Consider the following 26620-nt stretch of genomic DNA (forward strand, 5'->3'; position numbering starts at 1 on the left):
TCACTCTAATCTACACTCTGTGACACTGCACTCTACACCACTCCAGTCTAGGCCAATCCACTCTGCACCACCCCACACACTCCATTCTGCAACACTGCCCTCTACGCCACTACTTTGTACCACTACACTCTACCCTACACCACTCCACTCTACATCACACTCCTCCACTGTACACCAATTCAGTCTGCTCTGAAACAATCGACTCTATTGCACAGTACTCTGCCACTGCATTTTACGCTACTCTATACCATTCCACTCAATGCCACTGCAATCAATGCTGTACCACTCTACTCTGCCACTGCGCTCTACCCTGCTCCACTATACTATACTCTACTCTACTCCACTATACTCTGAAGCAATCTACGCTATGCAACTGCACTCTACAGCACTGTAGTTGTTACTATGCCAGTGTACCATAAACCACTGCGCTCTATACCAGTCTTCTCTCACTTTACTCAAAACCAGTGCACCCTACGTTACTGCACTTACAGCAACTACTTAGCCCCACTGCACTTTACTCTACTATAGTCTACAACATTCTACTCTATGCCAATGCACACTACGTCACTCTACATAGCACTCTGCGTCACTGCACTTTACACCACTTCTCTGCACCACTGTACTCTGCATCCCTTAACTCTACACCACTCTGTTCTACTCTGCGTCACTGCTCTCTGCACCACTCTACAACTCTGCACTCTGACACACTACGCTTCATGTCAGCATGCTATTCCACTGCATTCTACGCCACTGCACGCCATACCACTCCTCTCTACCCTACACCACGCACTCTGTGCCACTTCACTTTACTCCACTCTAGTCCACTCTGCGCCACGCCATCCCATTGCAATCTACTCTGCACCGCTCTACTCTACGTCACTGCACTTTACACCACCGCACAAAAACAATGCACTCTACCTCCACGGCACTCTCCACCAATCTACTCTATATCACTGTACTTTACGCCACTTCACTGAAGGCCACTCTACGACACTCCACTCTGATGCTCTACTCCAATAAATGCTGCTCCATTGCCACTCTGCCACTCCACGACCCTTCTCTACGACGCTCTACGCAACTCCCTCTATGGCACTTTACTCCACTCTGTTTTGACACACTACTCTTCTCTATTCCACGCTATGCCACGCCACTCTGACAGTCTACTTCACTGTATGCCACTCCGCTCTACACCACAACACTCTACTGAACTATGACCCTGTACTCAACTCTACGCCCTGCCACTCTACGACACTCCACTCCCTCCACAACACTCCATGTCACTCCTCTCCACACCACTCTGCTCTTCTGTATGCCACTCCATAACACTCCACTCTAATCTACTTTACGAGACCTCACACCTACTAACATTAGGCAATGCTAAACAGCAGCCTCTCTGGTGTACAACATTGCTAAAACACATTGGCAAAACCAATAGCTCTTACATAGACCAGACCTATTGGCTTTGCAAATGCTTGTTCTTCATGTGTGCGTCCTACAGTGCCGTTTCAGAAGGCTGTGTAAGGATGACGTCTTAGTGTATTTTGAAGAATACCTTCTAAAGACTTGGGGCCTGATTTCGAGTTTCGCAGATGGGTACTCCATCACAGTCATGCCTTATTACAAGTGGCGTAGGATATAATGTGCTTGTAATAAGACCAACAGGATATCTGGCACATTTATGATGGAGGAACAGCATCCGCCAAAATTCAGGTCAGTCTATTAGCCCTAATGCTTCTTATTTTTCTTTATCCCTGTAGGTCAGCAGTGCATCCAAGACTTTGCCTGACGCCGAACAACACCCATCCTGTCTTGGAGATTGACTGCCATTCAGCCCACTTGGGGGCTCCCTGCACCACCTGAGCACAGGCCATGACCAGCCGAGGAGCCACCAGGCCAAATGGTCAGACCCAGACGAGTAAAATCTGTCAGTTCAAGCTGGTGCTGCTAGGGGAGTCGGCAGTGGGCAAGTCCAGCCTGGTGCTGCGCTTCGTGAAGGGGCAGTTTCATGAGTACCAGGAGAGCACCATAGGCGGTAAGTCAGTGGGTGCTGCTGGGGAAGTTCATTTGTGATTTGTAAGGCTGAGCTAGGGGGTTGATTACGTGCAGTCTGTATGGTGCCTCATATGGGCTGCAGCCTCTGGGCAGTGTCCAAAAATTCACAAGTGGCCTTGTTAAGCCTTCATGATGGGGTTTTCAGATTTTTTTAAGGTCATCTTTACATGGGGTCCCAATACTATTTAAGGGGTAGTCTGCTCCAGACAGGCAGGCGGGTGACTTAATCCCTAGTTACTCATGTTCTTAAATAGCCAATTAGAGTGTTTGGAGAAGGGCCTTGTAGAGCACTCTGTATTGCACAGAGTGAACCTTTTCTCTGATCTTATAGTACTGAGCCCAGATTTCTGTTGAGCGCAAACTTAGGGTATTACTGGAAATCTAGAAAATGCCTTTTATCTCCAACACTCTGCAGTCCTAGTTCTGTGCCCATGAGAATGAGACTGTTATTTCGGGGCTTGAGCTGCTGTGTTTGATTTAAAGGTCCTGAAATTGGATCTAGATAACACCAAGGCATGTCAGAATTATGAGGTTAGTAATTTGTTGTATTAGAGAGGGCTCCTAGCGCCAAATGCTGCCTGCTGTCTGACTTGTGGCTTTTTTGCCTAGACATGGATTGTTTTTGCAGATACACGAACACACATTGGTTTGCTTCTTTTTATTTTAATTGCCGCCATATCAAACTAAATTGCCTGGAAGCATCAAACATTTAGGAAACCTGTAAATAATTCTGTGGCCCGTATGGTCTACATGGCACATCACAGCCACATAATATTTCAAATCAGAACACTTTTTCAGAGTAGGGGATTGCAATGTGAGAATCTTTACATTTATCCTTGTGCACTTTGATTTTGGGAGTCTAAGCAACAGGTGATGTATTGGCCAAAGGGCAGATGCCCGGATATATGGGAGCATTTTCACCTGTATTTGAGTGCCATGCCTTTTAAATGTGTATTTTAAGCATTGGAGCTTAAACTCCACTGCCTCAACTGGAAGGCACTGAGCAGGTTCGTCAAGGAATGCCTATTTGTTTATCCAACAATAAGTTATGCCACAGTGTTCTTTCTGAATTGCATTCTGCCACTGTGTCTGGTAAGCCGGGTGGCCAATGTGATGGAATTTGTGTCATCAATCTTGGAACTATTTACTGCACTTATACAGCCTTATACAGCTCAACAGGTAGGAAGAAAATATCAATCTGCCCCTGTCTAGGAATTCATATCAAGACCGGGGTCTTCCATAGCATTAAGATTCTTTACCCCATTACAGAGTCTTGCTTGTGACCTAATCGAATAGGACTACACAGTGTATGTTGTGATGAGTTGAGGCTGGGACCAACGTGGAGTACACTGGTTTAGAGCCTTCTAATTTCCCTTCATGTCCCTTTTCCAGTCTACTCCTGGACACCTGTCTGTTGGCACTATGCAACCAAATTTTAAAATAAGTCCTACGAAACAACACTTAAAGGGATCCTTGCAATCTAACACTCAAGATGGTAGCATTTAACAGAATTCTCCAGAGGGTCCAGGAAAGGGAACGCATGGTATAGTTTGCTCTGATAATTTCAAAGATATTCCTATCTTAGAGACTTCTAGATGCAGATTCCTTAACTTAGAATTATCCCCAGGCGTCAAACTAGATCTAGAAATTTTTCATGAGCAGTACCCCTGTGTTCTGTTAGGTGGCGTTTGGCTCTGCGTGGCGTTGTTTGCATCGCCTGCACCAGTCGTGACGCTCGTGGTACCTCTATAGGCATCACCTAGGTGAACTGATGTACGTTCTTTTCTTTCCACGCCAGTTAACGCAGATCCACGAAGAGCTACCCTGTAGTCGATTTTTTTTTAAATGTTTTGTCGCAGTCTTTTTTTGAGTCCTTACATCCTGGTTTGGCAGATAAGCTATCAAAGGTCGCCAGTTTCAGGCCCTGCAGTGCCTGTCACGGACCGATGTCTGTGACGGACCTGCACCTTGTTTGCCTTTGGTGCTTTGAACGAGACCATGACCGGAGGCCTGTCCCAACTGCTGCACCATGCACCTGAAGGCCTTGAGGGTGCAATCCCTTAAGCTCCTAGCCACTTGACGTGTGACACTGCAGCGCTCGAGGTCCCAGCTGAGAGGAAGTTCCCGGTCGAGAGGGAGGTCGCGGTTGCTTAGTCCGAGGTCATCGTCACACTCCCAAGTCGTCGAGCTGTTTGGGTAAGTCTCTGTACCACCAAAAAAAGTTGTTGTTGAAGGTTGCTTTGATTTCACCTCATCCGTTGGTCGACGAGACGAGGGAGTGCCCCTGGAGGACTTGCTCCATGGTTGAGCCAGCTCCTGGGTCGACTCTGCGCCTCCCTTCATTTCCGGGAGCCGAAGAGACCCTCCCTCAAATCCAAGAGTTTTCTGAGTCCATACGCCTCATATTTGAACAGCCTATTCTTTCTGGTGCGCCTTCAGGCCCCGCAGCTTCGGGAGAGGCTCCTACTAAATCCATGCTGGCAGCTCTGGTGCCAATCAAACTCCAAGGATCTACAGATGGATCTAGGTCTTTCACTGTCATACAATGTCGCCCTTCCCCGGCACTGGTCCTGAGTTCAGCTTTATCCCATTTACATCCCCGACTCTAAGCCGGAGGGGTGTCGTCTGACTCCTGCGCTGACTGGATCCATGCCTTCCAGGATGGAGCCTGAACCCTATTCCTTTGATCTAGGACTCGGGGAAGAATGGGAGGGGTTGCTGGTCCCTGAGGAATACCAGCCTTATGAATTTGTGGACTGGTGTGAAGATCTGGGTGAAGCCAGCGGATTGGACACTTCTCCAGATACTGACATGCTTTCTCCCCCTACCATGGCTATGGAGGAGGGAGTTTCATTCGCCATGGTGGTGCAAAGCCCTTGCTCTTCTTGGCACTTGGTCCAAGCCCAACACGGGCTCCTGTGAACAGGACAATTGCCCACTGCCCAGATCTAGGAGACCCCAAATTCTTCTCAGGAAACCCTACCCCGAAGAGCTTGGTGGGCCAAGCCTCACCTTCACATGTAAATCCTGGCGCATTCCCAGCTGCTCTGCTAGATTGGGGATCCAAGAGGTTGTACAGTTTAGGCAAGAAAATGTTTTCTTCCACCAGTCTGGCATTGAGGTCGGTGAACACCGCATGACCTTTGGGGCGCTTTTCCCACACCCTGTGGGATACGGTTGTGCAGGTATTTCCAACAGTTACGGAGGAGGCCTGGGCTGTGCTCTCCCAGGCAGATTCGGCGCTGGAGCGCTTTAAGGACAGCAGGGCTACTTCTATGTCCTTAGGTCTTTACATGGCCCCTCTACACCCTCAATCCGCCTTTCATGGCCACAGAAGGGGCATACAGCTGCGTTTTTACCTGCCCAGCCACCACGGCGCAAAAGCTTTCCAGCCTCTGCGTGGCCATGGATGCAGTGCTTATCAGCCTGTGGGTCAGGTGGCCAGTGGTCTCGTCAGTCCAGCAGCCACAGCCTCCAAACCCGCCTAGTCTGCCCATTTACTGTCATGTGTGCTCAGTGGGAGGCAGGATTCGCCATCACCTGCCCCATTGGCAGTCCATAACATCAGATAGGTGGGTTTTGCAGATTGTCCGAAGGGGCTACTCCCTCCCCTTCGAGACGTCCTCTCCCTCGATAACACCTACTTACAAGAGGCTGACAGAGGATCACTAATCTCTTCTCCAGCAGGAAGTGATGGCTCTTTTGGCCAAAGGAGCCATAAGAGAGAGTGCCGACACCAGAAGTGGGTCACAGTAGTTATTCCCGCTACTTTCTGGTGCCCAAGGACGGAGGCTTTCATCCTATCCTTAGACCTCCTCCTCTCTCAACTTCTTCCTCAAGAAGTGCAAAACACCCACTCAAACTCTTATCTGCCCTGGACCCAGGAGACTGGATGGTAACATTGGACTTGCAGGACGAATATTCCCGTACTGCCTGCCCACAGGTGTTACCTGTGGTTCACAGTGGACCACAAGCACTTTCAGTTCGTTGTGGTCCCCTTTGGCCTCACTAGCGCCCCTCCAATATTCAACAAGGTGATGGAGGTGATTGCAGCTCATCTGCAGAGATCAGGGGTGCCAGTCTTCCCCTATCTTGACGACTGGCTGTTGAAAGCGGGCTCGCCCCAGACTTTTGTGTCTCACCTCCATGGCGAACCTCCAGCATTCTCTGGGGTTCACTATCAACGTGCCGTAGTCACACCTCACTCCCTCTCAGGTGCTCCCTTTCATCAGAGCTATTCTGGACACTGTGCAGTTTCGGGCCAGCACTCCGTAACGACGAGTCCAGGATATTCAAGCTATGACACTGACGTTTCTTTCAGCCTCTATCCTCCACTTTGGTGAGACTGACTCTGAGGCTACTGGGCCTCCAAGTCTTTTGCATACTGGTGGTGACACAAGCCCGTTGGCATATGCTGGCTCTGCAGTAGGACCAGTGGGTGCAACATCAGGGGAACCTCTCTGCCATGGTCCAGATCTCAGAGGTAACTGCAACAGATCTGCAATGGTGGTAAACGATCCACAATTGGGTCAGCGGCAGACCACTTTCCCTCCACCAACTAGATCTCACAGTTGTGGTCGATGAGTCACTCCTGGAATGGGGCGGCCATCTTGGAGAGGTGGAGATCAAAGGACTCTGGTCTCCGGTGGAATCCGGACTCCACATCAACCTATTGGAGATCCGAGCGATCCGTTTAGCATTGAAAGCCTTTCTGCCCTCCTTTCAGGAAAGGTTGGTGCAAGTGTCCACGGACGACGACAACGCTCTATGGTACTGCAACAAACAGGGCGCCGTGCGGTTGTGGGCATTTCCATGGCGGTTCAACATCTGGTGGGGTCACTGAACGCCAGAGCGGATGAACGCAGCCATAAATGTCTCTCCGATCACGAATGGCGTGTCCATGTGTAGGGGGTGCGATGTCTCTTCCAGCAGTGGGGAGAGCCTAGGTTAGATCTGTTTGCTACCGACGAGAACGTGGAATGGCAGCAGTTCTATGAGCTCGAGTTTCCAAGGCAGCTCACGCTCCGAGATGCTTTTCATCTCGATTGGAGCTCAGGCCGCCTCTATTCCTTTCGGCCCATACCACTCCTGCCCAGAGATCTCAAGAAGATCCGGATTGACCGGGCCCAAGTCACCCTTGTAGCTCTGGACTGACCATGGAGAGTGTGGTATCCCGAGCTGTTGAGCATGGCCATCGGTCTCCGATCAGGTTGCCCCTTCTGGAAGATCATCTGTCGCAGGGGAGGGTTCTCCCCACCTGAACCTATCAACGCTCTGCCTTCTTGCTTGGGGGTTGAGCAGTGATAGTTGACCTCTTTCGACCTTCCACCCAAAGTCTGTGAATTTATCTTGGCAGCCAGATGTCCCTCCACAATGGTTTACGCCTGCCATTGGGCACAATTTGTGGCAGGATGTACAGAAAGACAAATTGATCCCCTTTCTCCCTCCCACCCCCCCTTCTCATGTTCTCCTGTTTATCCTTTCCCTTGCCAAGCTGGGCTCTGCTTTGGGCACTCTGAAGGGTTATTTCTCTGCCATTTCAGCTTTTTTTTTTTGCAGTTGCCTGATCAGGATTCCCTGTTGTACAAATGTTTCTGAAAAGTTTCCAACATTTGTTTCTGCCTTTTCCCTTTATTATGCCCCAGTGGAACCTCAATCTTGTCCTCACTTTCCTTCTGTTCTCTCCCTTTGAGCCTTCTTTGCACAGTTTTCCAGTCAGGCTCCTTACCACCAAGACTGCCTTCCTGGTGGTGGTAACATTTCCCTGGTGAGTCAGTGAGCTTCAGGCCTTGTCATCTATACCTCCTTGTCTTGCCATCCACCCAGACAAATTGGTGCTTCCTACAAGAGCTTCCTTCCTTCCAAAAGTGGTCACTTCATTTCATGTTGGCCAATCCAATACTCTTTTTACGCTCCGCCTCATCCTTTCAAAGAAGAGGAGTGACTTCACCGTCTGTACCCAAAAAGAGTGTTATCATTCTACCTTGATCGCACACAAGAGTTCTGGGTGGATGACCAGCTCTTCGTGGGGAATGTCAGAGCGCAGATAGGTACAAAAGCGGACCATCTCACAATGGATTGTACTTTGGATGAAAATCTGCTACTCATTGGCTGAAAAGCAACCCCCTTGAGGTTTTGCGTGGTCATTTCACTGGACCTAAAGATGGAACCCCTGCTTTAGCTTGCGGAGTTCCGGTCCTGGACATCTGCCAAGCGGTAACTTGGGCTTTCCTGCAGACGTTTACCAAACATTACTGCCTGGACAGTTGGGTCTGTAGGGATGGGCATGTTGCCCATTTGGGCTTGCAGGACTTCCTCATGTGAAATTGGTCTGCAGACCCACCTGCGGAGAGAGTGTGCTCTGGTGTCTAGTATAAGGTAAGAAATCCTCAACAACAAGTCTCTATCAGATGAACAATTTACTTACCTTTGGTAACACCTTATCTATTAGAGACTCCATCTAACCACAGATTCCTTACCAACCCACCCATTCTCCCTGCTCTCCAAACAGATTCCTAGGGACAGGGCTTTTCCCCCTTCAGGGCCCTATTTTTCCACACCAGTGGTGAGTGTAATCCGTGGCTCAGCGCTTCTGCCGTGGCAAGACGCAAAAAGTAACTGATGCCAGCGCTCTTGGGTAGCGCTGGAATAGGCACCGCAAATGTCACTTCTGGTGCGTACGACGCCATGCAGAGCTGAACAACGCCATTTACACGTGCACTGGGGTACTGTTCACAAGTTTCCAAATCCAGTCTGATGCCTGGGGATGTTTCTAAGGTAAGGAATCTGCGGCTAGATAGTCTCTACCAGATAAGGCATTACCAAAGCTAAGTAACTTGTACTTTATTGCTTTACCAAGCAACGCTTTGGAGCTAGGTAGGATAACCATGCTGTACTTTAATAACATCATATGAGCTACAATATGTTCTGCTGGGTAATGCAATTGCTTATCGAAATCTGAGAGTAATTTATTAGAAAATATATACACCACAGATCATTCTTTGAACTGAGTTGTTCAGTAACTAATACATGAAACCTAAGACGTGTGAGGTTCGTGTTAGACCAATATTTGACTCACCTGTTTTACTATGAATGAACAATAAACGGAAGACACATCACACTAATAGTAATCAGTTTTGTGTATTCAAAATCATATGTTCGAGGCATATGAGCTGCAGATTGTACACTTAGCATAGGTCGCCATCTGGTGTTGGGCCCGGATGTTTGCAGTTTGTTTTTCTTCTTGGACAGTCTTTGGAAGTCACGAGTTTGGTGACTCCTCCTTCGGTCCGTACTGCGCATGGGCTTCGGCTCCATCCTCAGATTGTTTTTTTCCGCCATCGGGCTCGGATGTGATACTTCGTGCTCCGGCTTCGAACTTCTACGGTTCCAGCCTCGACGGAAAATCCTCGATTCTTCGAGTTCCTTCATCATCTTCATCTCTCGAAGCGGCACTTTTCTCCATCCCGTACATCGACACCGGCCTTCGGGCCCTCCGCGACTCCGGTCCCGGCCGATGGAAAGGACTCCGTTCAAAAAGTGCCCAAAATGTGGGTCTAAATTTCCCCACACCGACCTCCATCAGGTGTGTAACCTTTGCCTCTCTCCGGAACACGAGGCTAGAGACTGCCCCGCCTGCAAGTCTTTTCGATCGAAGAAGACCATCCGAGATCGAAGAGCTCGACGCACCATGGCGCACTCATCCTCGGCAGCTCCACCGGACATCTTCGGAGACGACGCCGAAGCTTCGGGGCAAACACACACCAAGCAGGAGGAAGACTTCGTCAGCGCTTCCGAGGCCGACGACTCCGACGTGGAGGACGTTACACCAGCGCAGCGGGCCGTGAGTACTATGCCCCCTCCCACCCCCGCGCCGAAAACCAAAGAGACTCAGGTTACTCCCTCGCCTGCCGGCCTGGGCAAAACCAAAACCAAAACTTCGATCTTCCCACCTTCGGGCCCGGTGTCGAAGCACCCAAAGTCTCATGGCAGCTCGGGATCGAGCCAGCCGACACCCGGTGCCGAAAAACAGCATCCGGCACCGAAGACTGCAAAATCCAGCTCGACTCCGAAACCACCGGTGCCGAAGCCTGGACACTCGGTGCCGACCAAACACAAACACAAATCTGTCGGCACCGACGCTCCGGCGCCGAAACATCATTCGACGCCGAAACACCCGGAGACCTCAAAAAAGCATGGCGCACACAGACCATCGAAACCCCCGGTTCCGAAATCACCGGTGCCGACAGACGACTCGACACCGTTGGCTCTGTTTACACCAGACCCTTTACAAAAGACTTTGTCCAAAGATCCAAAGACTGGGCTTTTGACTTTAACTACCAAGAAAAGACGCCTTGATGCTCCGGCTCCTCCTCCTCCACCCAAAAGGAAGGACTCTGCTACTTCTCCCCTCAGAGTGCCCTCCCCACCACCGCCTCCCCTACCCACACCTCCTCCACCGCCTCCAACTCACAGGTCTCCGCCACCTTTACCTCACTACGATCCGGCCCCATCCCCAGATCCAGATGATGGGGATCCGGACAATTACCCGGCGGACCCCCCAATGGATCCCACTCCACCAGGGACCCCAGATCCATGGGAGGATTACAATAACCCTGATATACCCAATGTACCTCAGGACGACCTATACCCATCAAGGCCGTCTCCTCCAGAGGACTCCTTAGGGTTTCATCATTTAGTGCAGAGAGCAGCACACTACCATGGGGTGGACATGCACAGTGAACCAGTAGAAGAAGACTTCCTACTGGATACATTTGATATACAAGACAAATCTACTTCCATTTTACCCATGCTTAAGGGTGTCACCAAGCACGCTACAGAGGTGTTCAAAGACCCTGTCAGAGCCAGAGTACTGAACCCTAGAATAGAGAAGAAGTACAAGGCGGCACCCACAGACCCTGCTTACATCAAGGGCCCTGCTCCCCTAGATTCCCTAGTTGTCTCCACAGCTAGAAAGCGGGCTAACTCCCAATCCTCAGGAGATGCCCCACCGCCAGACAAAGAATCTAAACTTCTGGACGCGTCTGGTAAACGCACCGCCTCCCAAGCTGCAAACATGTGGCGCATTGCAAACACACAAGCACTGCTTGCGCGATATGATAGAGCACACTATGACGAACTAGAGGCTCTTATGCAGCACCTTCCAGAAAAATACAAGCACAAGGCTCATGACCTTATACAGGAGGGTAAACTAATCACAAACACCTCCATTAAGTGTGCCCTCGATGCAGCCGACACTGCTTCTAGGGCCATAAATACCAGTGTCCTGCTTCGCCGCCACGCCTGGCTCAGGATCTCAGGGTTCAAACCAGAAGTCCAGGCATCCATACTCAATCACCCCTTTGACCAGGAAACACTCTTTGGGCCAAAGGTAGACGAAGCGCTCGAAAAGATGAAGAAAGACACCGACACAGCAAAGTCTATGGGGGCACTCCAAACACAAGCCTCCAAACGTTCCTTTCGACGCTCGTCCTTTCGTGGCACAGGTAGAGGCTCCTCCACCGATAACGCCTCTTCCTCCTACAAGTCCCCTCCTCAAAATACCTTTTCAAAGGGCAATCAGAGAGGTGGTTACAGGGGTAACAACAATAAGGGCAGGGGCAAAACCAACAACACCCGTTCTGCCACCCCCCCCCGCACAATGACTCCCCTCCGCTCCCCCCCAGACCATTCCACTCCGGTCGGGGGCAGACTACAAAACTTTATCCACGTATGGGAGTCCATAACATCGGACAAATGGGTGACCCAAATTATTCGGTCAGGGTACTGTCTAGAGCTAACATCTACCCCACCCAATATCCCACCAAGGCACCGCCAATGTCTCAAGAACATTCCACACTGCTCAAACAAGAGGTACTTTCACTCCTGCAAAAACATGCTATAGAGCAGGTCCCCGTCAACCAACGAAATCTAGGGGTCTACTCTCTATATTTCTTAATACCAAAGAGAGACGAGACCCTCAGACCCATTCTGGACCTCCGGCCTCTAAATGCCTACATACACTCAGACCATTTTCACATGGTCACTCTACAACAAGTCCTCCCACTCCTCTGCCAGGGAGACTTTCTCACAACCTTGGATCTGAAAGACGCATACTTTCACATTCCAATACACCCCTCTCACAGGAAATACCTCAGGTTCGTGGTGGACGGGCAACATTACCAATTCACGGTTCTCCCCTTCGGGGTCACCACCGCACCACGGGTGTTTACCAAATGCCTAGCAGTAGTAGCAGCACACCTCAGACGTCAACATATTCACGTCTTCCCTTACCTAGACGACTGGCTAATAAAAGCCGCGTCCTACGACCAATGTGTGCAGCATACAAACAGCACCATCCAACTGCTCCACCAGCTAGGCTTCACGGTGAACTACCAAAAGTCCCACCTCATACCATCTCACACAAAGCAATACCTCGGGGCCACTATAGACACCTCCAAGGGTATTGCCTATCCAAACTCAGCCAGAATCGCAAGCATTCAAGCCTTACGCAAAACATTCCTTCCTCAGCACTCTCTTCCAGCAAGAGTGTTTATGAAGCTCATAGGAATGATGGCGTCTTGCATTTTCATAGTGCCCCATGCAAGACTCCACATGCGTCCACTTCAAGAGTGCCTAGCACAACAGTGGAACCAGGCCCAGGGTCAGCTGACGGATCTGGTGTTGGTGGACGGCCGCACACATCACTCTCTGCAGTGGTGGAACACCACAAACCTTTCCAAAGGGCGGCCGTTCCTGGACCCGGTTCCTCAAGTGACTCTAACAGCGGACGCATCGCTCTCCGGCTGGGGAGCGCACCTTCTACACCTCACCATGCAAGGTCTATGGACGCCACAGCAAAAATCGCTCCACATCAACCATCTGGAGCTCTTGGCGATCTTTCTAGCCCTAAAATCTTTCCAAAAACAGATTTCGGGCAAAGCAGTCCTCATTCGCACAGACAATATGACTGCAATGTATTATATCCAAAAACAGGGGGGGACACACTCTCCCCAGCTCTCCCGCTTAGCCCAGAGCATATGGAGATGGGCAATTCCTCAAAACATCTTTCTCCTGGCACAGCACGTTCCAGGCGTACAAAACACCATGGCAGATCTGCTCAGCAGACAAACGCAACAAATACACGAATGGGAACTGCATCCACAAGTTCTTCACCCATTCTTCCAACAGTGGGGGCATCCTCAGATAGACCTCTTCGCCACCCACGAAAACAAAAAATGCCCAAGCTTCGCCGCCAGATACCCACACCCATTGTCCAAGGGCAATGCGATATGGATGAACTGGTCAGGCAGATTTGCATACGCCTTTCCACCTCTCCCACTAATTCCATTAGTGGTCAGGAAGCTACAACAGCACTCACTCACACTCATTCTGGTAGCTCCGACGTGGGCCAGGCAGCCGTGGTACACCACGCTACTACAACTGTCAGTGGTACCACATCAAAAACTGCATCTATCCCCATGCCTCCTAACCCAGAACCATGGAGAAATCAGGCACCCGGACCCAGCTCAGCTCAACCTGGCGATCTGGCTCCTGAAATCCTAGAATTCGGATACCTTAACCTTCCCCCTGATTGTATGAACATCATCATGGAAGCCAGACGTCCTACCACTAGAGCATGCTATGCCGCAAAGTGGAAAAGATTTGTAATTTACTGCCGTAACAATACAATCAACCCTCTAGATGCATCCATACAGCACATCATATGCTATCTACTCCATCTTCACAGGTGTAACCTGGCATATTCATCCATACGCCTACACCTAGCAGCGATCGCTGCTTATCTACAAAACAGGCAGCATTTATCACTCTTCAGAGTGCCCGCTATTAAAGCCTTCATGGAAGGCCTTAAACGAGTAATTCCTCCCAGGGCACCACCTTCCCCTGTATGGAATCTAAATTTAGTTCTTACACGACTAATGGGTCCGCCCTTCGAACCAATGCACAAATGTGAGCTACAGTTTCTCACCTGGAAAACAGCTTTCCTTGTAGCTATCACTTCCCTTAGAAGGGTTGGTGAAATACAAGCGTTCACCATACAGGAACCCTACATACAAATGCATCACAGCAAGGTCATACTTCGCACAAATCCGAAGTTTCTGCCCAAAGTCATTTCCCCCTTCCACCTCAATCAATCAGTGGAATTACCTGTCTTCTTCTCGCAACCCCAATCTGTTGCAGAAAGGGCCTTACACACACTTGATGTAAAAAGGGCGTTACTATACTACATACAAAGAACGCAACCCTTCAGGAAGACTAAACAATTGTTCGTTTCCTTCTCTCCACCACATAAAGGCAACCCCATTTCAAAATCAGGGATAGCTAGGTGGATTGTAAAATGCATACAAATTTGCTATCAAAAGGCAAAGAGAACATTATCTGTTCCCCCTAAAGCCCACTCTACAAGAAAGTTAGGGGCTTCTATGGCTTTTCTAGGGAATATACCCTTAGATGACATCTGCAAGGCAGCCACATGGTCTACACCGCACACCTTCACAAAACACTACTGTGTAGATGTGCATTCCAAGCAGCAAGCTAGGGTGGGCCAGGCTGTACTAAAGACACTTTTTCAAACAGCTGCAACGGATACCGGTGGTCGCCGCTAAGGTTGGGTACTGCTATATAATCTATGCTAAGTGTACAATCTGCAGCTCATATGCCTCGAACGGAATATGCTACTTACCAGTATGCATCTGTTCTTGGCATGTAGAGCTGCAGAGTTGTACACGCCCACCCGCCTCCCCGGCTACCTGTATCCGTTCCAGTACATCTTATTTAGATACAACACATGGGTTTCTCACTGTTATTACTACGCTCCATCATTTCCCTGTTGGCGAAAAACAATCTGAGGATGGAGCCGAAGCCCATGCGCAGTACGGACCGAAGGAGGAGTCACCAAACTCGTGACTTCCAAAGACTGTCCAAGAAGAAAAACAAACTGCAAACATCCGGGCCCAACACCAGATGGCGACCTATGCTAAGTGTACAACTCTGCAGCTCTACATGCCAAGAACAGATGCATACTGGTAAGTAGCATATTCCTTTTGGCTGATCTGTATAATTTCCTTCATAGATGGCTGTCCCAGATACAAAACACATAATACGTGACTTAGTGAAAAGAGAAACATGAAGTGCAATAGTGTTTTATACAATACAGCAATTAGACAAAATATACACTGGTGTCCGTCCTTGTTTTTAATAAATGATTCAACATAACCCTCTAGAGACATTCGTTTTGGTTTCAGGATGGTTTGGCTAAGGACATGGACTACTCAAAATATCCTCAAAGTTTTGACCCTCAGTGTATGTGTTAATGAGTACACATCACAGTAGGTCTTCCTCGGGACAGGTGAGTTTCGGGGACAGCCAAGCAGTTTTTAAATCAAGGGACCTCCTCCACACAGGGATAGAGTCCACCCAAAGACAAAGCAAATCGTCCCATGCCACCCAACTAGTGATTTTTCGGGTGTGAGGGGACAACCATTGTATGATCCTCCAATGTATAATCCCAAAGTATCTATAGCTGGGCAAAATCCTATCCCACTTGGGTATATTTAGTTCTTCTGAGTTAATCTCAGAAAAATCATTTTCTTCATGCAGTAAATGCAAACTCCTTGCTGCACATCAGTAACAAGTCCGTCAAAAAAACACTTTGTGAGTGATAAGAAGTTTCTTTTCAAAAAGAAAAAGAGAGAAATAAATTGACCCCAAGTGACAAGATACTGTAAGCATAAACGGTATATGGGTTATTTTCTTTAAAATACAGCCAATTATATTCAATACAGTCAAGGACACGGGATAAATCAGTGTGTCACAATTATACAAAAATAGTCTGTCTTAGTATACATGTCGGCGGCGTTTCAACCCTTTAAGGGTCTCATCAGGACTGTAATAACCTTGGGTTGACTGATTGTATAGAGGAGCCATGACCGCTTAGTTGGGACCCACTCTGGTATTGCAACAAACTATTGGGCCAGGATGGTTAGAACGGCTCCTGTTGCCGACTTGCGAAGGGCAATTGTCCACTACTTCTTCCTACAAGAGGAAGGCGCTGCATGTAATTGTTAACAATTTGAGACACTAATTGTTAATACAGCCATATGGCCTGGGTTAATTCTCACAGGTAAAGTTTCCAAGAGCAGATTGGGTGGGCTCTGATGAGAATTACGATGCCCGTAATGGGCGAGGATGTGTTCTTCTTCAAAACTCCTCTCCCAGTCAGAGATGCAGTGAATTCTATATGAAGGAAATCATACCCATCAGGCAAAAATATGATTTTGAACACAGAAAGCTGATTAATATTAGTGTGGTGTGTTGTCATTTATTGTTCATTCATAGTAAAACAGGTGTGTCAAGACGTGAGGTCCAGGTTAGACCAATATTTGTTTCATGTGTTAGTTACTGAACGACGCAGTTCAAAGATTGATCTGTGGTGTATATATTTTTTGATATATTGCTCTCTAATTTCGCTAAGCAATTGCTTTACCCGACAGAACATATTTTAGCTCATATCTTATAGATCCAGGTTCCTAGAAATCACAGGGTAACACCATTATTTTTTATGGTACTTTTATTGCATAACCAGGTCTGTGTGCAAACTCTGAAGTCCTGCATTATAGGATCCTGACTTAGTCATAAACGTAGACTATTCCTGACAATGTGCAGAGATCTACAGAGGACTTCTTTTACTAAGTATACAAGGATAATCTTCATTGGAGGAAGACATTTCAAGCTAAGTTATTTATATGTCACCTCAATAGAGTCAAGCAGTAAGGCTTTTGCTGAGTTTTTCTCACTGGAATAGCCAATTTAAGGAACCACAAAAAGGCTACATTGCAGCACCTAACAGAAACATGTTAGCTTATCAAGTTAGAAACATGTGCGTCCTAGTATTTTAGTATCGAAAAATGAAGAAAAAATGCTTGCTAAAGTAAACTAGGTCATAAAGAGGATTCTGTTCCTTTATGGTTTAATTCTTTTTATTAGGCGTTGCAATAAAAGGTGCTCAATATTAGGGTCACCCAGGGCCCAGCTGAGATGAAAGGCAACATAACAAGTATGAAATGAACAATCCGCTCCCACACCCCAACCATCGCCCGGAAAAGTGAAAGAAGGAAAGGAAAAAGGAGAAAAGAAACCGCCCGTCCCCGGTCCAAGTTGGGGAGCGTGCCCTGAGTCAGGTGATGTGGCAGGCCTAGATTCCTGGACCCCTAGGAGGCAGTTTCGGGCATTGTGAGGCGCAGGAGACGTAAATATCTCGGGCAGGACAACTCCCGAAATTCTTGTGCAAGCAATGTGAGGAAGGGCTGCCACAGGTCGTTAAAGGAGGAACCTTTCCCAGCCAGAACAAGAGAGATCTTTTCCATTCCTAGAATCTGCCAGAGTCTCCGATACCAACCCGTGTGTGTAGGAATGCGGGGAGTATTCCAGTGAATCAGTATGTTTTGGACGTCCGTGCCCAAAGCTATGGCAATCGGTTTCCCTCGTCTAGATTTGAGGGGGTAGGTGATAAGGTTGGGCACTCCTAAGAGGATGTATGCAGGTAGTCTAGGGAGTTCCGTGTCAATATGCTTGTCTATTTCATCCAATACGTGTGACCAGTAGGACCGGATATGTACGCAATCCCATAGCACATGTACTAGTGTCCCCTTTTCCCTGCAACCCCTCCAACAGTCGGGGCTCTGAGCTTGGTGGAGTCTCTCTGGAGTGTAGTACCAGTGATATACTAGTTTGGTGAAGGTTTCAGTGAGGCCCACGTGTTGCCGTGTGGTGCGCCCTATAGCATGCCCCCTCCCATTCCTCGGGGGTGAGATTTCGCCCTAGGTCCCGCTCCCATCGTGCCCTCCCCGCGTGATAAATACGGGAGTATCTGGCTTGCAGCATCTTATAAAGATCGGAAATCAGTTTTTTGTCCGAGAACCTCGTTATGATCCACCTCTCATACGGCGTGAAGTCTTGCTGCTTGTGCGCTGTTGTCAGGGTGCATGGCCCAGTGTCGGACCTGTAGGTAATGCATACGTTTTTTTTTTTATAATTCTTTTTATTAGTTTATTACAAACAGCAGCATCATAGGTAATGTATACGTTCTGTCTCTGGGAGACCATAGTCTGTCCGGAGTTGCGGGAAGGAGAGAATATCCCCTTTTGCGAATAGGAGACGGAGCGCGCGGCAACCGGACTCCTGCCACAGGCGGAAGGATTGAGGGGTCGTCCCAGGACTAAAGTCTGGATTGTCTAGAATTGACGTAAGCGGCGAGGGGGAGGTTGTGAGTTCGTGGCGTGTGCATGTCTGGTTCCAGACTATTAGGGCTGTGCGTGTCGCCTAGAGGTTGGGGGTGGGGGCGGTGGTCTTTCCGGAGAAACGGGATCTTCATGAGCGAGGTGCCTGCCACTGCCCGATCCTGGAAGAGCCAATGCATCTCGGATTCGGCCCAGCTCCATTCAACCAGATATTGGAGCTGCGTAGCCTTAGAGTAAAGTGCAAGGTCCGGGATCCTGAGTCCCCCTTCATGAGGTGGGAGAACGCTGACCGCACATTTAGGTCGTGGTTTTTGCCCTTGCCAAATGTAAGAAGAGAGGTCCGATTTGAACCTGTTGGAGCCAGCCAGTGGGGGGTGGCAAGGGGAGGGTTTGAAATAAATAGAGAATTTTAGGGAGGACAGTCTTCTTTATCGCCGCAATACGCCCTAACCAGTAGATTTGGTGGTGTCTCCACCGTCTGAGTTCGGAGCGGATGTGTGTACGGAGGTGTGAGTAGTTGACTAGACGCATAGCTTGCAAGGATGGGGCCAAATGGGTGCCCAGGTACGGGACCGTGTCGTCTGACCAGCGAAGAGGGAAGCGAGTCTGTAAGTCTGCCCTCTCCTGTGGAGATAATCAGATGTTCAACGCGATGGACTTGGTCAGGTTGACCCGAAACCCAGAGGCCCTAGCGAACGTGCCAAGTTCCTCTAAGAAGGCACCCAAGGTTCTCTCGGGACTTGTTAAGGTGACAAGCACGTCGTCTGCGTATAGGCTGATGGTATGAGTTTTCCACCCCCCCCCCCCCCGAATTGACAGCCTGTGATCTGCGTGTGGTCCCGAACTCTTTGCGTCATAGGCTCCATATAAAGAGCAAAGAGAAGGGGGGACAGAGGCCAGCCCTGTCTCATCCCCCTATGGATTGAGAAGGGTGTGGAAGTATGCCAATTAATTCTCACCCTTGCCTGTGGTGACCAGTAACAATTGAAGATGAGGGTCCTCATCTTGTCCCCAAGACCTATGCTGGCCAGTCAAGATATGGCCAATGGACCCGGTCGAAAGCCTTCTCCGCATCAATCGTGAGGAGTATGTGCTTCCCTGGTATGCGGGAGGTCTTTTCGATGAGGTGTGTGACCCGCTTCGTGTTATTACTTGTCTGACGCTGCGGTTTAAACCCGGCTTGGTCTGGGTCCACTAATCCATGCATGTAAGGGGCGAGCCGACTCGCCAAGATGCTAGTGTATAGCTTCAGATCGACGCTCAAGAGGGAAATAGGCCGGTAGGAGCCGCATTCCGTCTGATCTTTCCTGGGCTTGGGGAGGACGACTATCGCCGCCTCCCCCTTGAGGGAGGGATGGCCCCGGCTGTGGCAAAAGAGTTAAAAAGCTGGGTAAGCAAGGGAGCCAGTATCCCACAGAATTGTTTATAGAAGGCTGCTGTGTAGCCATCCGGGCCGGGGGATTTACCCAGTTTCAGGCGGGTGATGGCCAAGATAGCCTCCTCCGGTGTGATCTCTCTTTCAATATGGGCCGCCTGGTCCGGTGTCCGGGCGGGAAGGTTGGCCTCAGATAGGTAGGAGTCGATGTCCGCCTCGTCTAAGGGCTGGTCATCGTAGAGTTGGGCATAGAACGTGCGGAAGGTGTCGACAATAGCTGTGTCCTCAGAGTGGGTATTGCCCGCGCCGTCCCTGATCTCTTGTACACCTTCGCGCAAGCGGGCCTCGCGGAGCCTGTGTGTGAGAAGGCGGCCACACTTATCGCCTCCTGTGTAGAAGGAATGGCGGAGTCGGATCGCAGCGTATTGTGCTTTATCCCAGTCTAGAGCAGTCAGTTGTTTTCGGGCCTCTGTGAGTTGTTGCCAAATGCGAGGAGCACCAGTACGTTGATGCATCTGCTCTAGTTCCCGCACCTTCTGCGTGAGTTCCTCCCGCTTTGCCGTGCGGACTGCGTTATCCACGATTCTGTTCCTTTAAAGGGTCAGCAGCTGTTCTCTTCCACCATTCACTTTACCGGGCGTTTGCCTCCGTTCTGTTTTTTCCGGCTGGTGTTGACTGGATCTTTGAACACTTCAGCAGGCCTCGAAAAATCATAAACATTTTACTAGACCTGCATGTCTAATAATCTACTCAACCTAATTATAATGCTCTTGACACATGAAATGGATTCGAATGATGTAATCCTGGCAAATCTCTTAATTCACTGAGCCCCCATTTGCTTCTTTATCACATATGAGAGCACCTTGAAACACGCGAGTTCAGCATGTCTGTTGTACAAAAAACACTTTTGATTTATTTTAATAGACTAAACTTTTGCTCTTTACACAATACAATTCTAACCACATATAGGATACACATGACCACTGACTTGCCTCCTAGTTTATTAACGACATTGTTATCAGGACAGCGGAATGTTTATCAAATCATGTTTAAAAACTTATTTTAATATATACATACCTAAAGCATGAAATGGTAGCACACTCATTTGCTGCAATCAGCAGATTTTCCATTGAAATGGTCACAATTTCCTACAGAGACGCAGTTTTACTGATTCAACTATATAGTGTACAAACAATGTTTAGAAATAGTTTCTGCAAATATTTGTAATTTGATCATCAAGTAAAGTGATCGGATTTGTTGTACTCCTATATAAAATCTTTGTTTGCATTGCAATTACACAAAAAAAGTGCTTCCGTATTTCCTGATATATTTTGAAATATCTGATAGAGACATCTAGCTGCAGATTCCTTAACTTGTGAATTCTCCCCAGGTGTCTGACTGGACCTGCAAAACTTTTTCTCAGCAGTACCTCTGTCTGCTGGGGGGCGGCGCCACTGCATGGCTCCGTACGACGTCATCTCCGGATATGACGTCAGTGGAGCCGTGTAAGTGACGCAACTTCGGATCCACGTGCAGCGCGGTAAAAGAAGAAACGGACATCAGCGTACCCGGGCCTCTGTGGTTCCTTTGACTAGCAGGGTGGATCATGGTAACTCATCCGCTATTGTGTTGCTCTAGTGCCTCCCACCTTTTCCTGGAGCCAGTGACCTGGAAGCAGGTGACCTGGAACCTGATGCAGGAGTGCTACAAGACTCCATCTTGTTGTTGGGCCCTCGTCTCTCTCTGGGGCATCTGAGGGATCCCAAGGAGGTTGTAGGTGCAGTAACTGTGTCATCGCTGACGGGTTCGCTCTCGGTGGCAGTTCCAGTCTCAGATGATCCTTCGGGACCTTCACTAGTGATGTCTGTCGACCCTGATGCAATGTCGGTTGCCCTGCCGTTGCCTATTTCCACAGTGCCAGAAAACTCCAAGCTGTAGTCAGTGCACGACACCGCTGTGCGCTTCATAGGTTCGCCTTTCCCTCAGCTCCTTGCATATGCGCCATCGACTTTTTTTTTTTTTTTCTTCCCCCTTCCCAGGCGGACGTCGGTACGGCGCCGGGTCAGCGCCATCCAACACCAGTTATGGAGCCATTTTCCGGATCAATGGTTTCTGTAGAGGTTTCACAGGCTCATTTGGGGGTAAGATGTGAGAGGATAGCCTCCTAGGAGCTGCCAGTGCTTGCAGCTCCTACTATGTTGGCCAGCTGGATTGCTGAGCTGGGTGAAGCCAGCAGGCTGGATTCATACCCTGCTTCCCCTCTTTTATCGCCTCCTGGCCTCGCCTCGTAAGCTAGTCCCCAGCGAGATCTATTGTTGCTGACTTGCCTCGGAAGTGAGACAGGAGATGGGCACGTGCAGGGCTTTTGGCGGATTGGAGTATGTGTACGCGCACGTACAGTCACGCGGTGTGCACATCTCCTGTCCCCCTTCCTTCCTCGCAAGTCTCATGCAGCGTTACTTTCACTTTCCCTTCCCCCGTCGGCTCCACGGAGACAGCTTTTCAAATTGGTCTCTGTAATATTAAGACAATAACTCCGTGCCTACAAGTCTTAAGTACTCCCAGGACATTCCCGTACCTACATGTTAAACGTATACAAAGCACGCGTCGATGTCTGCTGAAAGTGTCAAACGTAACAGGGGTCAATGACCGAGGCTATGGTAGCCTCCCGTTGCTGGCCCATCAACGCGCACCGAAGTAAGTGTTCCTCTCCGGCAATCACAGCACACCTTGGCATCATTCACAAGTACCCACAACACCCCTGATCAGCAGCAACACCTCTGGGGTTCTTACCTCCAAGTCCTCTTTAAACTGCGGCAGGGGTGGAAACTCAAGCTTCATATTCTCCATGTCACCGAGCCTAGCTGGTGCGCAGGGTGGAAGAAAGGCGTCTGGGTTCGGCGGAGCGGTTATGACGGTAATACAGGTGACGGCTCCCCGTGATCCAGCGCAAGAGCAGCTAGCAATTCCAACTCAGCTGCCATGTGTCCCCGCCTTGGGCGCCCTGGGACGAGCTGCGCAGCACCCATTCCAGTACGGCGAAGTCTGCAGGCGCCGCCACTGGGCATGAGCCGCAGGCCACGCCGATGTGCACGATCACGGCACGCCTACAACGCGCGCATGGCGCTCCCCCACTTTCCCTTGTTTGGAAATGCGCCCTCTCTAGGAGAACCCTCTTTCACAACGCGGAAACACCCTCATTGTCACACTCAGTTTTTGCGATGCTGCCTCAGATAAGGGCTTGTGCAGCCGGGCGAGTAATTGTTGGAATCAGCGCACGGACGGGACACTGAGTCCCCGATCAGGTTTCCGTGCATGTGGGGGGTGCACACAGGGCTAGTCCCTGCCACACACCGCAGACCGGGCACATTCTATTCGTACTCTGGGCTGCAATGATTCACACACCTCCGGGGGCTATTTACGAGCAGCCTGGCCCCCGAGGGAGAGATCACTGGGGCTGAAAGGGGCCTGGAGAGCACCCCTGCGTAATATGTGGAAGAAACACTCACTTTGTGGAAATCAATATGGACAGCTCACACCAGTTTCGTAACACAAAGCTACCAAGACGGGAGGGGGCGGTGTACGTAGGATGAATGAGCAGCTTGCAACACCTGAGATTGTTCGCATGCCTACAGCGCCCACCACGGGTCCTCTGGGCACTTCAATAATAGGGATGGTTAATACACAGTTTTATTTAGCCACGGGACAGACACTCTTTCATCGTTACACTCAATGTTTGATTTACTCCAGTCAATGTAAATTTGAATGAAAGTAGTGTGAAATAAGGAGCTATAGAGAGTTCACTGATATGGGGCAGAAAACCCTCCCCAACATTTCTGTAAACTACGCAATTGTTGAACGGCCGAAGTACTGTGTAGAGTATCTTTTTTTCAGTGGCAGGTACTTCTTTCATACTGTAGCATTTATATAGCGCTTCACTCTTCTATGCAGCGACGAAGCGCGCAAATGTGATTGTTAGTTTAAATCTGCCATTACAGCGCCTCGATGTCAAACATGTCCAATTTACCTAAAACTAAGGCATTCGCGTTATGTCTTGCAAGCGCCCGTTTCTCGGCACTTTTAACCTCAGCCCCGATGGGAGGGTATTAAGATTTACTGATTGACCGCCGATGCGGTAAAACATGGGCTGCTCGAGGGACTGAATTGCTGAGTGGCAACAAGCGAGGCCTCTCTGCGCTCTATAACCAGCTACTCTGTTGACAGAGCGATCACCTGTGTTTAAAGACAAAGAACGTATCGAAGAAGAATTCCACCATATACACAGGAACTAGATTACCGCCTCAGGGACTGACCACCGGACCCGGATAACTTTGAAGGCCTCCTGGTTACTTCAAGAGTGACTGGACTGAAGGTGTCGGACTATCAGCTCGGGTGCTATTTTACCGCCATGCTGTCCGGATTATCTGCACGAGCACTAGGTTACCGCCACGGGAACTGAACTAAACACACGGGGATAGATAAGCACCCAGGGGGTGGATTACCGGTACTGGATTACTTTGAAGGTCACGGAATTACTTTCAGGTGGAGTGCATTAAAGAGGTTAAACTATCGTCCCGGGTGCTATTTTACTCCCACGATGTCTGGACTATTTGCACGGGTGCTAGGTTACCGCCGCGGGGAGTGAAATAATACACGGCACTACTAGGGGGTGGACTACTGGATTACTTCCAAGGGAATGGGGTTACTTTCCAAGGGACTGGACCAAAGGGATCTGGAGTCTCTGCAGGAGCCTGTTTCACCGCCACACAGATGGGACTTCCACGGCACCCGCGTTACCTTCTCCGCCTCAGGGACGTAGTTGCTAAATTATCCAAAATTGAACTGGTACCTAGAACTGGGGTTCAAGTTACCTCCAGGGCCACTTGGCCACAGTCCGTTATTGCCCAGTTATTACATCAGTTACGAGGCTGACATCACGGTAGGTGAATTAGCTGTCTGACACCCCCTCCCTTATGCGGCCTCTCCCCCTGTATTAACATAACTTTCTCCCCTTGCACTGTCCCTCCTTTTCCTACACAGATCTCATAATTTACTTTCATTAGTCGATCCCTTTCACCATCTTCCTCTCCCACGGTCTCCCTGTTAACATCCATTTCAACCCCACCTCCATTAATGTGGGCCTCATTTCTCACCGCAATCTGCTCGATCCACTATTCCCCGGTCGCAACCACTCCCTTGGATCACAGCGCACCCTCTAGTGTTCCTTCCCTTGTCCTCTCCTCTGCTGAACTTCAAGCCTCCAGAGGGAACCGGGTCCTCTCCTTTATTCTCGCCCATAGTCTCGGCCTCCCTCTTTGATGTTACTGTCCCTCTTTTTATGTTGCCGTTCCGACACGCTCGTTGATGCTCCTTCCTTGGAACTAGTTACAAAGCAAAATGCAGTTGTCGGGTGTGAAAATGCAGCACGAGTAAAAGTGTGAGGGGCCAAAGAAACAAAAAGCCTGAAATGCTCAGGAGTAATTAAAATTAGGTCAGAATAAACGTGCAGCTACAGATTAAAACGCTCATTTAGACTCCAATGAAAACAATCATTTGCAATGCAATAGGTCTTGCATTGACGCGAGTTTGAGCTATTGACATTGCAAATAACAATGCCTTTTATTTATGTTTTTAAAAAGAAAACAAAAATAAAAGGCATTGTTATTTGCAATTTCAATAGCTCAAACTCGCGTCAATGCGAGACCTATTGCATTGCAAATGCTTGTCCTGTTTTTTTTTCTGCCCCACCCCAAGGCCATTGTGTGACCTGCTATCCTTCCCTCATGGTCGATGCATGACCTGTTGTACTTGCCTATCGGCTGTTGTAGGATGTGGTCTCCATGCCTCCTGGATATTCGATCCTTGTATGAACCTATGATGTATATATATTCCAATATTCGATGGTTGCCCGTTCAATGGGGATCGCTCCCTGATCTGTTTTGTGGGAGTTTTTCTTCTGAATATTCCTTTGGGTGATTCTGGAATACTTGGATATTTCATTGGGTGATTCTGGTATACTCGTTCATACCTCCTTCTTGTCCAGGTCTACTATTGGTACGCGCTTTGGACTAGTGCACTCTTTTGTGTTTACCCTTTGGAAGTACGTGCCTGTTGAGATTCTTCTCGCAGGCAATGTTGTATTGTGCTCTGGCCCCATTCTGTTCTTGGAAAGCCCTCCCATCTCTTTTTTTTCCCCTCTTCTATAGTTGGTACTCGGGCGTTGTCGGTGTGCCTTGAGCGTGCCATGTATTTTCAGACTGCAGCATGCATTACATGCATAGGTGTATTGCTAAGACTGTGTTCAGTTTTTCATATGTCCATTTATGCCTTTGCATCTGTTTTGTTATGCAGGTCTTTCGGCCACGTGGTGTCCTCCCTTTCGGTCAAAAAACAAACAAACTGTGAAGTGAAAGGTCAAAGTGAGAGAAGGACACAGAATGAAGCATTCTCCAATGTTCTTTTGATGTCTGCCTCGTTTTTCTAGGGACTTACCCTGCTTGCATGTAGGGAATTTGTGTCTGGTGGCCCTTCTTCCATTGTTCAGGGCAAGAGCCTCATGTGTTCTTTCGTACCTATTGTTAGTGGACTTGTGGTTCACATACAACACCCTGACTGTTGTCAGGTGATTTTGTGTGGAATTTCATTCCCTTTTTTTCACAGACTCTGTTTTTCCTTGTCGGGATTGCCTGATCCTCTTCTTGGGCCAGGCGCTGTAGCCCAGAGGCAGTGTCCTGTACTTTTGATGTATCTCTATCCGCCCTGGTGGTGGAGACTTTATTCATTTTGTTGTGCTTGGACGGATTCCATTTGCACTTTTTCTTCATATCTTAGTTTTTTTCTTTCCACTTGGTGGTTTGCTTTGCCTCCTCTAGTGGTCATGTTCTTTCACCTAAAAAAGATGCCATCCTCTGGTTAGTCGGTCCGATGGCTCAGT

At 49.0% G+C, this 26620-nt stretch overlaps 1 protein-coding gene across 3 annotated transcripts in view; it reads left to right on the forward strand.

Moving 5' to 3' along the window:
- The window catches only part of RAB5B (RAB5B, member RAS oncogene family), a 154678-nt gene that overhangs the window by 63801 nt on the left and 64257 nt on the right, over window positions 1-26620 (forward strand). For all 3 annotated transcript variants that reach the window (XM_085600276.1, XM_085600277.1, XM_085600278.1), the window contains one exon: window positions 1758-2032. In XM_085600276.1, the coding sequence (XP_085456402.1) occupies window positions 1870-2032 (163 nt within the window). In that variant the 5' untranslated portion in view covers window positions 1758-1869. The remainder of the gene's footprint in view (window positions 1-1757; window positions 2033-26620) is intronic.

This window comes from Triturus cristatus, chromosome 4_2, assembly GCF_964204655.1.
Source record: "Triturus cristatus chromosome 4_2, aTriCri1.1, whole genome shotgun sequence".
In the NCBI taxonomy this organism is placed as follows: Eukaryota; Metazoa; Chordata; class Amphibia; order Caudata; family Salamandridae; genus Triturus; species Triturus cristatus.